The 15,081-nt window shown below is 37.8% G+C and overlaps 1 protein-coding gene across 1 annotated transcript in view; it reads right to left on the bottom strand.

Annotated features, from left to right (window-relative positions):
- Window positions 1-10,602: 10,602 nt before the first annotated feature.
- The window catches only part of LOC128220576 (allatostatin-A receptor-like), a 137,691-nt gene continuing 133,212 nt past the window's right edge, over window positions 10,603-15,081 (bottom strand). Inside the window, exon 2 of the mRNA XM_052929027.1 lies at window positions 10,603-14,519. Within this exon, the coding sequence (XP_052784987.1) occupies window positions 13,281-14,519 (1,239 nt within the window). The 3' untranslated portion in view covers window positions 10,603-13,280. The remainder of the gene's footprint in view (window positions 14,520-15,081) is intronic.

Raw genomic sequence — 15,081 nt, 5'->3', positions numbered from 1 at the left:
TATACCCCTCTTCTTCGAAGGGGGGCATAACAAATAGTTCTTGCGTATGGAATGATGATCTACTCGGGATAATGTGTTATATTGATGCTATAACTATAATTTATGTTTTATGTTGTGCATGAATTTACAGTAACTTTGAATACCCTCTGAACCTGATCTAAAATATAGTAGACCAAAGTAGAAACACATAATACTGATACGTCCTAAAACATTGAAAAACAATCACTTATTTAAAAACCACCATTATTCATAGCTACTGAACCTGATTCCATGTAAGTATTTCGAGTTATCACTTGTACATTATTAGACCATGTCTTTTAATTCAAGTTATTATGTTGTTGAGAATTGCTATTTAAGCAGTTTACACGAAGTACCTATTGAAGAGAAATGTCAGCCACATATTATTACATTTCAATGTTGAATCTATCACAGTGCGATATATTACATAAGTACAAATGCTCTAGTTCTCTAAATTAACTTCTTTTATTTTATATATGCAAGCTTCGTTCCTTCCATTATTCTACTAAGTCTTCCGGTCGTGACCTATTTTTTTAGGTAAAATGTTACTGGACAGTGAATTTTGCTTAAACAGCCGTCCTACCAGGGGGCCTTTTTATGTCCCAGTTCGCTGTTGAATAAACCGGTTCAATTTGGGCAGTCTTTCTTAGGTCATAATTATAGATTGTTGCTACAATTCAAATAAAGCTTTAAAGACCATTCTCATTTTAACGTTAAGTAAAAACATTTTTCAGTTTTTCATCTTTGATACAGCTATTATTTTATGATCACAATTGACAGTGCTGATTTTGAATTATTTTGAAAACAGTATTAGTTACTACAACAACGTTTGTTTAGTAAATTGCAAATTGTAGGTATTCTTTCCAACCTCAGATAAGAAGATCCAATAATTTAACCATGCTAGAAATTATTTTCTCCCACCTCAGATAAGTAGATCCAATAATTAAACCATGCTAGAAATTATTATCTTGCCCACGGGCGAAGATAAAATGCCCGTATGGAACTCCTTTTTAATAGTAACCACATTGTAATTACCTCCCTTGTCGTCTGTAGCATCATGGAAAGCTGGTCTTGTGGCAATATTTAGAACGCTAATTAATTATTTCTCGCTTCAAATGTCACCATAAAACAGTTTTAAACGCACCATTCAATTAATAATGCTTCACTCTCCTTAGAATTATTTCAAAGACCGATCTTACACTCTCAGCTATGGAAGATACTTATAACCTACCTTCTAAATAACGTTGCCTTTATATTCGTTCATATTCTAAGTTAAACCTTCAACTATCGTGTGTATACTATTTTACATCTATCCGGCGAATTAAAACCGAAAGTGGCATATTTGTCTTAACTCAATGGAAAACGGGTGATGGATCGGCGCTGCAATAACCCATAGAAACCTAGCCCATAGCATCTTTATGGTGTCAGCGATGGGATCTACTAGTTCAATGGCAGATCCAGTGATGCGTGCGTTCGTTACCGAAGTAAAATAGAGGGGTCATTAGTGCTTCAAGCTAGGAATAGTATTTAAGTGTTTATTTGAAAACATGTACTGGTTGTTTATTGTTAAAATTGCTCATATATGCACAAGTGATGGAGGAGCTGCGCAGCAGGAAAAGACCATTTACATTTGGCGGGGACAGGAACAGTCAACAGGAACCAGACGAGCAGAACATGACAAGGCCCGTCTTGTTGAGCCAGAAGGGGGTCCGAGTAGAAGGAAAGCCTTGTGCCGAAGAGTTCAGTTGAAGGGCGTTCGAAACAGAAATCAACCGGGACGCAGGTAGGGTAGGCCGGAAGCAACAGAGTGACAGCATGGAGGTATCTGGCGAGAGGTGGTATTTTGAGCTCTTAGGGGTTGTTAGGCTACCGCATAGTGTAAAGGGGTCTGATTTCGTGATAATTAAAGTAGCAGGGACGTTGCTGTGACCGATGTGCATAGTGGCTTCTTGGCGGCTCTTGCGAAAAGGTATATATCCAAGAAGGCGCCAAAGACAGCTGCCATAAATTGCTCATTCAGCAAAAATAATGTTCGAATGCCGCTATTTTCATTAAATTTCTAAGAGTGAATATTCACATGAATATAACTTCTCTCCTTTTGTACTTTAATTGCCCAGGCATGCTCTACGAAAGCCAAGTCATAGCTCATGCAACCTAATTTTGGCTGTAATCAACCCCTATCTTCCAGCCAAACAGCACTCTCTGGCTCTTCTCAAGTCTACTCTGTGCCAATGAACCGTTTTCATTCTGATTTACTAGCCCGTATTGGTTCTATATCAGCAAGAACAGGTTCAGTGCAAGTATGAAGTCAAGCATATCTAAAGTTAAAAATTCAAAAGTGCTATGATTAAGTCGGTTCAAATCTCCATTACCTCAATTGTGACTGCAATTGTGCCCAAACAAACCCATGTGCAGTTCTAAGTAAGCCTACTCAGACCTCTTAAATGACATTAACCATGAAACATAAAGTGTACAATTGTAGACTCAAATCTGAACACTGTTTAGAGTGGATATATATATTTAATGGTGTTTTGGGATTTATTATTACGTTCAAAACATTATTTCAGCCAATTATTTTATTATTTCTCATATCACAAACTTAAGCGGCCATCTTGGGCACCAGTGCATGGTCATTTCTTTGGAAGTGGCGGTGGGCGGGTAAGGTGTTTAGCAATGGGAACTTTCGCGAAGGAAAGCCAGAGGACGCGAGAAGACTTAGTGTTGCACTGAGCTCTTTCATCTGGACGTTGCTGGGTGCACTAAAATATGTTGTTTCATTTCCTCGATTTTATGTTTTGTTAAATTCTTTATTTAAACCAAATGTCAATTCCGAAATATGACGTCATCATTGTCATTGAATATTTTTTCAACTGTTCCATTCATCATGAAATCAAAATATACAATAAAATCAAGCAAATTATTGTTGCTCAATACTGATTTACTGCAGATATTAGTTTTGCAGGTTGCCAATTATTTTACGACGATTTCATTGAAGAAAATAGTTCCGTAGTAAATATGAGTATTATTGCGCCCAATAATAGGACAGAAGAATCGAACAAATGCACGCGATTTCGATGGGAAATACCATTGCACTTTATACAGAAATACATTGTAATGTGAAATTGAAAAACAACAACCATCATTAAGGAATAAAGTGTTCATGTAAATATATACTGTTAGTTGTAACGGGTGTATGGGACATAAACCATCGGTGGGATTGCATCGTTGTACCGTTAGTTGTAACATGTGTATTGGGAATAAACCATCGGTGGGATTGCATCGTTGTACCGTTAGTTGTAACATGTGTATTGGGAATAAACCGTCGGTGGGATTGCATCGTTGTACCGTTAGTTGTAACATGTGTATTGGGAATAAACCGTCGGTGGGATTGCATCGTTGTACCGTTAGTTGTAACATGTGTATTGGGAATAAACCATCGGTGGGATTGCATCGTTGTACCGTTAGTTGTAACATGTGTATTGGGAATAAACCGTCGGTGGGATTGCATCGTTGTACCGTTAGTTGTAACATGTGTATTGGGAATAAACCATCGGTGGGATTGCATCGTTGTACCGTTAATTGTAACATGTGTATTGGGAATAAACCGTCGGTGGGATTGCATCGTTGTACCGTTAGTTGTAACAGGTGTAAATGACATAAACCATCGGTGGGATTGCATCGTTGTACCGTTAGTTGTAACAGGTGTGAATGACATAAACCATCGGTGGGATTGCATCGTTGTACCGTTAGTTGTAACATGTGTATTGGGAATAAACCATTGGTGGGATTGCATCGTTGTACCGTTAGTTGTAACATGTGTATTGGGAATAAACCATCGGTGGGATTGCATCGTTGTACCGTTAGTTATAACATGTGTATTGGGAATAAACCATCGGTGGGATTGCATCGTTGTACCGTTAGTTGTAACATGTGTATTGGGAATAAACCATCGGTGGGATTGCATCGTTGTACCGTTAGTTGTAATATGTGTATTGAGAATAAACCGTCGGTGGGATTGCATCGTTGTACCGTTAGTTGTAACATGTGTATTGGGAATAAACCGTCGGTGGGATTGCATCGTTGTACCGTTAGTTGTAACATGTGTATTGGGAATAAACCATCGGTGGGATTGCATCGTTGTACCGTTAGTTGTAACATGTGTATTGGGAATAAACCATCGGTGGGATTGCATCGTTGTACCGTTAGTTGTAACAGGTGTGAATGACATAAACCATCGGTGGGATTGCATCGTTATACTGTTAGTTGTATCAGGTGTATGGGACATAAACACTCGGTTGGATTGTTTCTTTTAAATGTTCGGTGAAACGGGTGTATGGGGCATAAACCATCGGTGGTATTGCATCGTTATTCTGTCAGTTGTAACGGGTGTGATAGCGTCGTTATACCGTTAGTTGTAACCGGTGTGTGGGACATAAACCACCGTTGTGATAGCATAGTTATACCGTTAGTTGTAACGGGTGTGTGGGACATAAACCATCGATGTGATAGCATCGTTATACTGTTAGTTGTAACGGGTGTATGGGACATAAACCCTCGGTTGGATTGTTTCTTTTAAATGTTCGTTGAAACGGGTGTATGGGGCATAAACCATCGGTGGTATTGCATCGTTATTCTGTCAGTTGTAACGGGTGTGATAGCGTCGTTATACCGTTAGTTGTAACCGGTGTGTGGGACATAAACCATCGTTGTGATAGCATAGTTATACCGTTAGTTGTTACGGGTGTGTGGGACATAAACCATCAATGTGATAGCATCGTTATACTGTTAGTTGTAACGGGTGTATGGGACATAAACCCTCGGTTGGATTGTTTCTTTTAAATGTTCGGTGAAACGGGTGTATGGGGCATAAACCATCGGTGGGATTGCATCGTTATTCTGTCAGTTGTAACGGGTGTGATAGCATCGTTATACCGTTAGTTGTAACCGGTGTGTGTGACATAAATCATCGTTGTGATAGCATCGTTGTACTGTTAGTTGCAACGGGTGTATGGGACATAAACCCTCGGTTGGATTGTTTCTTTTAAATGTTCGGTGAAACGGGTGTATGGGGCATAAACCATCGGTGGGATTGCATCGTTATTCTGTCAGTTGTAACGGGTGTGATAGCATCGTTATACCGTTAGTTGTAACTGGCGTGTGGGACATAAACCATCGTTGTGATAGCATAGTTATACTGTTAATTGTAACCGGTGTGTTGGACATAAACCATCGTTGTGATAGCATCGTTATACCGTTAGTTGTAACGGGTGTGTGGGACATAAATCATCGTTGTGATAGCATCGTTATACCGTTAGTTGTAACGGGTGTGTGGGACATAAATCATCGTTGTGATAGCATCGTTATACCGTTAGTTGTAACCGGTGTGTGGGACATAAACCATCGTTGTGATAGCATAGTTATACCGTTAGTTGTAACGGGTGTGTGGGACATAAACCATCGATGTGATAGCATCGTTATACTGTTAGTTGTAACTGGTGTATGGGACATAAACCCTCGGTTGGATTGTTTCTTTTAAATGTTCGTTGAAACGGGTGTATGGGGCACAAACCATCGGTGGTATTGCATCGTTATTCTGTCAATTGTAACGGGTGTGATAGCGTCGTTATACCGTTAGTTGTAACGGATGTGTGGGACATAAACTATCGATGTTATAGCATCGTTATACCGTTAGTTGTTACAGGTGTGTTGGACATTAACCACCGTTGTGATAGCATCGTTATACCGTTAGTTGTAACGGGTGTGTGGGACATAAACCATCGTTGTGATAGCATCGTTATACCGTTAGTTGTAACGGGTGTGTGGGACATAAACCATCGATGTGATAGCATCGTTATACTGTTAGTTGTAACGGATGTATGGGACATAAACTATCGGTGGGATTGCATCGTTATACTGTTAGTTGAAACGGGTGTGTGGGACATAAACCATCGCTGTGATTGCATCGTTATACCGTTAGTTGAAACGGGTGTATGGGACATAAACCATCGTCGGGATTGCATCGTTATACTGTTAGTTGTAATAGATATATGAAACATAAACAATCGGTGGAATTGCATCGTTATACAGTTATTAGAAACAGATATATGGAATATAAATCATCGGTGGGATTGCATCGTTATACTATTAGTAGAAACAGGTATATTGGACATAAACCATCGCTTGGAGTCCATCGTTATACTGTTAGTTGTAACGGATTTATGGGACATAAACCATCGGTGGGATTGCATCGTTATACTGTTAGTTGTATCAGGTGTATTGGACATAAACCATCGGTGGGATTGCATCGTTATACTGTTAGTTGTATCAGGTGTATTGGACATAAACCATCGGTGGGATTGCATCGTTATACTGTTAGTTGTAACGGATGTATGGGACATAAACCATCGGTGGGATTGTATCGTTATACTGTTAGTTGTATCAGGTGTATTGGACATAAACCATCGGTGGGATTGCATCGTTATACTGTTAGTTGTAATGGATGTATGGGACATAAACCATCGGTGGGATTGCATCGTTATACTGTTAGTTGTAACGGATGTATGGGACATAAACCATCGGTGGGATTGCATCGTTATACTGTTAGTTGTATCAGGTGTATGGGACATAAACCATCGGTGGGATTGCATCGTTATACTGTTAGTTGTATCAGGTGTATGGGACATAAACCATTGGTGGGATTGCATCGTTATACTATTAGTTGTAACAGGTGTATGGGACATAAACCATTTGCGGGATTGCATCGTTATACTGTTAGTTGTAACAGGTGTGTGTGTGTGTTGCATAGACCATCGTTTTTATGGCAACGTTAAGCTGTTAGTTGCTACAGGGATGTGGGACATAACCTTTGGTGTAATTGCAACGTTTAACTGTTAGAGTGTGAAGATTCTGGGACCGTGTAGTCCCCTCTGTATACTGTGATATTTAGAACGAAGAACACATTTCAGATTGCATTGGCCAAATATATCATATCATAAAAATGTATAACCCATTATGTGTTTTGCATCGGTAAATTGTTTAGCTTTAAATGGGCTTAATGGTTTGAAACTTACCAAAACGTGGTCTACTGGGCACTGTGAATGCTTTCGTTGAGCGGCTCATGAGTTTATTTCGATCCAAATTGGCTTTATGAGAAGGTGGTCAATTTGACACTGAGTAGGCTTAGCTAAGAGGTGAATATGAGTTTAATATAATAAATTATATAAATGGGCTTTATAGTTTCCTAATGGCTGTTAATTTGAAACTGAGGAGGCTTACTTTAAGCTGCACATGGTTTTGTGTTGACCTAAATGGATTTATGGTTTCCAAATGATTGTCAATTTGAAACTTAAGAAAGCTTACGTAGAGCTACACATAGGTTTATTCGGATCTAAATGGGTTTAATGGTTTCTAAAATATGGTGGTATGTGCACCGTAAATGCTTGCTTAGAGCTGCAAATGGGGTTGCTTGGATCTAACTAGGTTTCAAAGTTTCATACATGTTGTTTAATTGGCACTGTATATGCTTACTAAGAGCTGCACATTGGTTTGTTTTGATCTAAATGGACTTTATGGTTTCCCAGTGGTGGTCTGTTTGACACTGACTATGCTAATGTAGAGCGCAAGTTGTTTGTTGGGCCTTTAATGGGTTTTATGGTTTCCAAAATGTGGTCTTATGGGCACTGAAAATGCTTACTTAGAGCTGCACATGGGTTTATTTCGATCTAAATGGGCTTTACTTTTTCCAAAATATGGTCACTTTGACACTGAGTAGGCATTATATAGAGATGGATATATGTTGTAGGGGTGTAACGACGCATAACAGTATCGCCGCATAAACGAAATCGACCACGTTTATGCGGTGATTTTCAACGCATCGCATAAAAACAACAACAACAAAAACACAACACATACTAGTACAATAGTGGTTGATAAAATTTCATTAAGATCGTTTTTTTGTGTCCACCTAACCAAGCTTTGAACTACACTTTTAGAGACGTAAATTCTGACAAAGATTTAGTAAGATCGGTTTAAATGTAAACCAAACCAATTGACCTTTCTGCGAAAACGTCTGAAATGACGATTGGCCCGACTAAAGGCGGGAATTTATGTTACGACAACGCACAAAACAGAAATTTGGGACAATCAGAAAATTGAATCGTCGTTTGACGTAACATATATTCTCGCCTTTTTGTCAGACTGACGGGCATGTACCCTTGACAATGCGCACTTTCAACGTCATTTCAAACGTTTCTAGAAAAGTCAATTGTTAACGACGGACAAACAATAGAAATCCAACAATCCTTACAGCTCCACATGTGCTCTTTGTGCTCAGATGGGTTAAGAATGATTTTCTTGTCAAGAAACAATGCTAATTGTGCGATTGTGAAATAAATTCAAGTCTAGGTCATCAGCGTTTATCTCTGGTTACCAGGGAAACGAAAGGAAACCTTTTGAAGATTATATTGTTTCCAAATATTTCAACACAACATAAGTTTTGGGCACTTGAACAAGAGGACTCAGATGACTGATATAGGGTCATCATGGACGCCTTTCTTTCATTGATTGTGATAATATGCACGAGTCATTTGTAACCAAGAAAATGTAGATGTGAACACTCCAAGGGGAGTAATAATTTGTTTTTAACTTTAAATTTTGACTCAACTTTAAAATAAAACCTTAAATTTGACCAATTTTCCTGCCTACTTTTCCCCTATTTTTTTTCAAAATGCCTGTTATATGCTACGCCCTAATCTTAATCATTATAATAATAAACAACCTCATTACAACAATCACCATCATCTCCACAATCACAACCATCACCATTATCTCCACAATCACAACCACCACCATCATATCCACAATCACAACCACCACCATTTTATCCACAATCACAACCACCACCGTCATCTCCATAATCACAACCTTCACCATCATCTCCACAATCACAACCACCACCATCATATCCACAATCACAACCACCACCATTTTATCCACAATCACAACCACCACCGTCATCTCCATAATCACAACTATCACCATTTTATCCACAATCACAACCATCACCATCATATCCACAATCACAACCATCACCATTTTATCCACAATCACAACCATCACCATCATCTCCACAATCACAACCACCACCATTTTATCCACAATAACAACCACCACCGTCATCTCCACAATCACAACAACCAAAACCATCTCCACAATCACAACCATCACCATTATCTCCACAATCAGAAACACCACCATTTTATCCACAATCACATCCACCACCATCATCTCCATAATCACAACCACCACCATTATATCCATAATCACAACCACCACCATTATCTCCACAATCACAACCACCACCATTATCTCCACAATCACAACCATCATATCAGCAATTACAACCATCACCATCATCTCCACAATCACAAATACCACTACCATCACCACAATTACAACCATTATCTCCACAATCACAACCACAACCATCATCTCAATAATCACAACCACCACCATCATCTCCACAATCACAACCACCACCATTATCTCCACAATCACAACCATCACATCATCTTCACAATCACAACCATCATATCAGCAATTACAACCACCACCATCATCTCCACAATCACAACCATCATATCAGCAATTACAACCATCACCATCATCTCCACAATCACAAATACCACTACCATCTCCACAATTACAACCATTATCTCCACAATCACAACCACAACCATCATCTCCATAATCACAACCACCACCATTATCTCCACAATCACAACCATCACATCATCTTCACAATCACAACCACCACCATTATCTCCACAATTTACAACCATCACCACCATTATCCTCACAAAAACAACCACCACCAGTATCTCCACAATCACAACCATCACCACCATTATCTCCACAATCACAACCATCACCACCATTATCTCCACCACCATTATCTCCACAACCACAACCACCACCATCTCCACAAACACAACCATCACCATTATCTCCACAAACATCAGCATAATTATCACCTCCACAATCACAACCATCACCATTATCTCCATCGTTTTTCTTGAAATATTAGAGTTTTTTAGCTTTATAATAAATGGTAAATACTACATAGTCATTCATAGAGCAAATATATGGATCATTTTGCACTCGATTCGCTTCATAGGCTGTATATTTTGCACAAATCAGAAAAAGGTTTATTGGGCACAAAGTAAACTTGAACAGAGCCAGATTGTAATGTTTGGCTGTAAGATAGGGGTTGATTACAGCCAAAATTAGATTGCATGAGCTGACTTGGCTTTCGCGGAGCCCGTCTGGGTTTGTTTGATAATATATGGGCTTGATTGTACCACTTTATTTTTAAGCATTTGAGGAACCCTTTTAAAGTAAGTAAGGTACAAAATGGGGTTTATTGCAAGGGCTGTTGAGGTCTGTTTATGTCATGTGGAATTTGTGGGGTATTTGTTACTAATCGAATTTATGATTGTTTTGTATAATTATTTCAGACGAAAGAATTTTGTTTTTAAAAAGGAAAGGAACACATCAATTACAACAGAACACCTTTTATTACGTCACTTAAGTATTAACAATAACAGCTCTTTATACAGCAGCAGCGAATATTCACACAAAATAGTAACAGAGGAACACTAACAACAACATGTATCATACGGAAACTATTCCTCCACCAACGGGTTTACCGGACAGATTCACATTCAACAATTTAGAGGAGTTCTGACCACTAAAATCCATTAAACAGAATCCAACCACCAAATAGCAATATAGTAACGAAAACAACCGCTAAATTTTCATTTAGTCATTCATTGGTTTTATTAAGTGAATTATTTAGAAGCTCGCGAACTGGCTAGTATATACATATTTTCGTGGCATTTCCGGCTGAACACTTAGAAAGGTACCGTGTTTTGTCGGCGTCGGGCTATGGCCGGACTGCCGACTTGATCGTTAAGAAGCTGCAAAAGCAAATGGCTACTTTAACGTCGACGCCTGAATTTCAGATTGCAATTTAAATATAGATGTATAAAGCAAACTGGTTTAACACATATTGAGAAATGACTTGTAGCTTGGATGAATAACAAAATTATACGCATAAATTATAATCAAAATAATAGTTTAATTACAATGAGATATTTTTGAATAAGGAAAATGACGGTCAAACAGTTTCGATACCAGACATTGCAATAGATAACAAACGTTCAACATCACATCAAGTCAGAAATTAAAATACTTACTACTCCGTCATCATTGTCTACAAATTAAAACATTTGTTCAGACCAAGTTGAGACATTATAAAACAGGTTTCCTCGAAAAATGATTGCAGCACATTTGACATGCTAAACTACTCTCAACAGGCTTATTTCATTGATTTGACATCTTTACTAGTTGTACGAAAGATGCATGTTCACTTGTAAAGCATTCAAGCAAAAACTATTTCAAATATGCTTTAATCAATTTACACAGACATGGTTGGGAATATTACTACAAATGAAAGACGTTACCATGAGATGGGCGTCTTGTCATGAGACATCCAAAAATAAAATGTGTACAGTGCACTCATACCAAATAAGTGTCTCTAAGATTTCATTAACGACAGTGATATACATATTTACAAGAATATTTATATAATTGTATTTCATTTTATTTACTTCTTACGGCAAATCTTATAAAATCATAAATTATGTCTTCCAAATTCTTTAAAAAAGGATTTTTAAGATACATAGTAGTGCACTTACAAAAGGAAGCCTGTGAATAATGAAAATACATTTGTTTAACGTGAGCCAATATCAGAGTTTGATTTGCGCGCATTGTGTACTACGTGTTGACAGAACCATTTTTTTAGCAAAGGGAAAAATATGCACTGATGTATTCGCATATTTACAATATTCAAAAATGGACAATCTATACATGACTTCAAAGACTCGAATAACTTGTTTAAGGGTGAATATGTACAATATATATGATGTTTAAAGTGAATGGATATCCCCCATAATGACATCAATCACGCAGTTCATTACTAATACTGACACAAGTTGTCCATTATTTCTTTACAGAATTTTTAAAACATACTTCATTTAATTTAACAAATAATTCTTTTAAAAGTAATTCTTTCACACCCATTCTCTAAATAGAACGACCCAACCGTATTGACCAAAAACAGTTTGTCATATAACGTCATAATATCGCGGAAAACATAATCATTTAAAATGTGAAATTGAAGCGTTAGTGACAACTATACAATAAATAACACTTTTTTGTGACCTGCTGACCTAACACAGTTCAAAAATAACATTTTTTTTTAATTAACATGTATATTAAATACACGATTATTCGCGATCCGAACATATCCGAAGATGTTTCCTTCATATGAAAATATTCGAAATAGCAAAAATGCAGTTCATTAAGGGAATGTAAGTTGTGGTGTAAATATTAAGGGTTGGAATAACCCCATCCGCATTATATGTTTGCGAGACAATTTAGGAGATATGGGGAATATGTTCTAAAATCGTAAGATCGATATCAGGTGCGTAAACGCCATCTTTGAGTTTATACAAATCTGCGTATTTCTGTAAGACTTGTACCCTATGTTTCTTATCGTTAAAATTTACGATAGGTATGCGCGTTAATATGTAGCGTTTTTAAGAAACAGCGCTTTCCATTGACAAAGGGAAATAACCATTGCGTCTGACCAGCGACCAGTCTTAATAGAAAAGGAAGCCAATAATTTTGTCTGACTAACTTTTCTTAAATATGAAACATACTTTATATTTGAGTTTTATCTATTCACCGACATCAAAAACGGTTCCTTTACAACAAAGGATAAGAACACTTGTCCATTGGAAAGTAGGAACACGTTTCGCTATAGAAATGAAAGGTCACTAACTCGAAACGTTAACCTGTCAGTTTCACAGTAGTCGTTCAAGGATGGTAACACTTTTTTTTATATCATTATATAAATACGTTTCATTTTTTAATGTACATAATAGTATCCAATTAACATTATTTTGAACCATTCTAAAGACTGAGTTGCTGAATGCCACTGGGAGACCAGTGGATAATGTTTTTTCAAATGGAGTGATTATAGTGCTCGTTTATGAAAATACCTTTGTTTTGATTTATACAGGATTGTCAACATCCATCTTCGACGCATTAACATGAACATTAGCAATGTATGCGGTTGTAATCTCTGATATAATATTTAAACAAGCAAACATCGGTTAATACACATCCCAAACAATACTTTACACTTCCGTCTGTGTACAATGGTTGGCAGTATCTCTGTTGCTATCGGCGTTGTGATAATATGTCTGCAGTGTTGTTGTAGACACGCCAGTGGAGGCTGGAGTCATTGTAGTGCCATTGTTCGATGGTTGCTGGGCAACAGTCGTTTTCTCGGTTTTCTCTATTTTAATATTTGTACGTTCGTATTCGAATTTAGTGTAATGTCCATATCCACAGCAAAGCACTTTCTTGAAACTTCGTCGGAAATTGTCCGATAAAAATGCATACAATATCGGATTGACGCAGGAGTTCATATAAGCAAGGCAGTTGGACACCATTTGAATTGCGATTGAATGGACGCCTTCGTCAAAGTTACCGAAGTTTTGAATAATGAAGACTATCTGTATAGGTAACCAGCATAAAGCAAAAATAACGACTACAATTACCACCATTTTTGTAACTCGCTTTTTGGAGCGAATGCTTTCTGCTCTTTGGGAACCTCCTGGCACTACACCATATAGAAGACGTTTAAGCATAAAGCCGTACAGGACAACTATTAGTGACAACGGTAGCACATACCCGCAAGCGAAGAAGGAACCATAAAATAGTTTTGCGGCCGAGTTGTTATTAACGGTAACTTTGTTAACACAAGCCGAACGCGGGTCACCGTTGTATACATAATGGATAACATCATTGTGAAAAAGTAGAGGCGTGTGACCGCCTAATATAAGTCCCCATAGACAAAGAAGTATCCACACTGTGTTTCTCTGGGTTCTGTACGACATGGAGTAGATTGGATGAACGACCGCAAGGTATCGGTCTAGAGACATCATCACCAGTGTGTAGACACTGGCGTAGGCGCAGACGTATATCAGGAACTGGACTATTTTACACCATATCCTTCCAAACGGCCACTGCGGAAGAACATAGCCAGTTCCAGTGAATGGCACACAAAAAATTATGAAACACAGGTCTGCAATCGCAAGATTTAAGATCAGGATATTTGTTGTGCTCCGCATTTGCTGGTTCATAAGAATAACAACGATCACCAGCAAGTTTCCTAACAGTCCCAAAGCAACTATTAAACCGAATATTATAGGGATGATAATGCGAACATAATATTCAAATTCTACAAATTCCTGAACGTCAAGAAGGTCTGAGTGATTCTGGGAAGGGGTTGATGTGTTAATGTTGACAGCTGTCGTATTCGTCGTTAAGGTGTAGTTCATGGTTACCAGATCTATGACTGTGGTCTCCATCTGAAAATATACATCAGTTTAACAGTATACCTTATGCATAGAATACAAAAGATTGACACAAACCTAAAAAACAACAGTTTATTGAGGTCTGATATCCTATAGTATTTGTTCATATCCACCGTCATTAAATGTCGTTTTGTACAAATATAACGACAATCCTTGTCACGTTTTTTTCCCGAGAGACACGGACTAACTTCATATATTCATTGTACTTACTAGGCCGGAAATAAAACTAGCTTAGCCGTAATTAACTAATACGGACATCCTTGTGAAAGAAACAGAATATAACACGGAAACCTCGTCGTTAATTAACGGAGGGTTTTATCTGGCATTTAGTATGGCCGTGTTTTGTAGAAAAGCCTGCCAAATGAGCAGTTGTATTGAAAGATAGTGGTGTAGTCTGAATATATAACGAGGGACAATTGGATATCTTCATGACATATATTGAAGAGTCAAATCACATCACATATTTGTATCTGTTACAAAACGTCACAATACCCTCGCAATTCATTTCACTATATGTGTAATAATACTGAGGGTTTAAAACAAAGAAATGGTAGTA

Source organism: Mya arenaria, chromosome 2, assembly GCF_026914265.1.
Source record: "Mya arenaria isolate MELC-2E11 chromosome 2, ASM2691426v1".
NCBI lineage: Eukaryota > Metazoa > Mollusca > Bivalvia > Myida > Myidae > Mya > Mya arenaria.
Note: the sequence above shows the minus strand (reverse complement) of the source record. Positions and strands in the feature narration are given on the sequence as shown.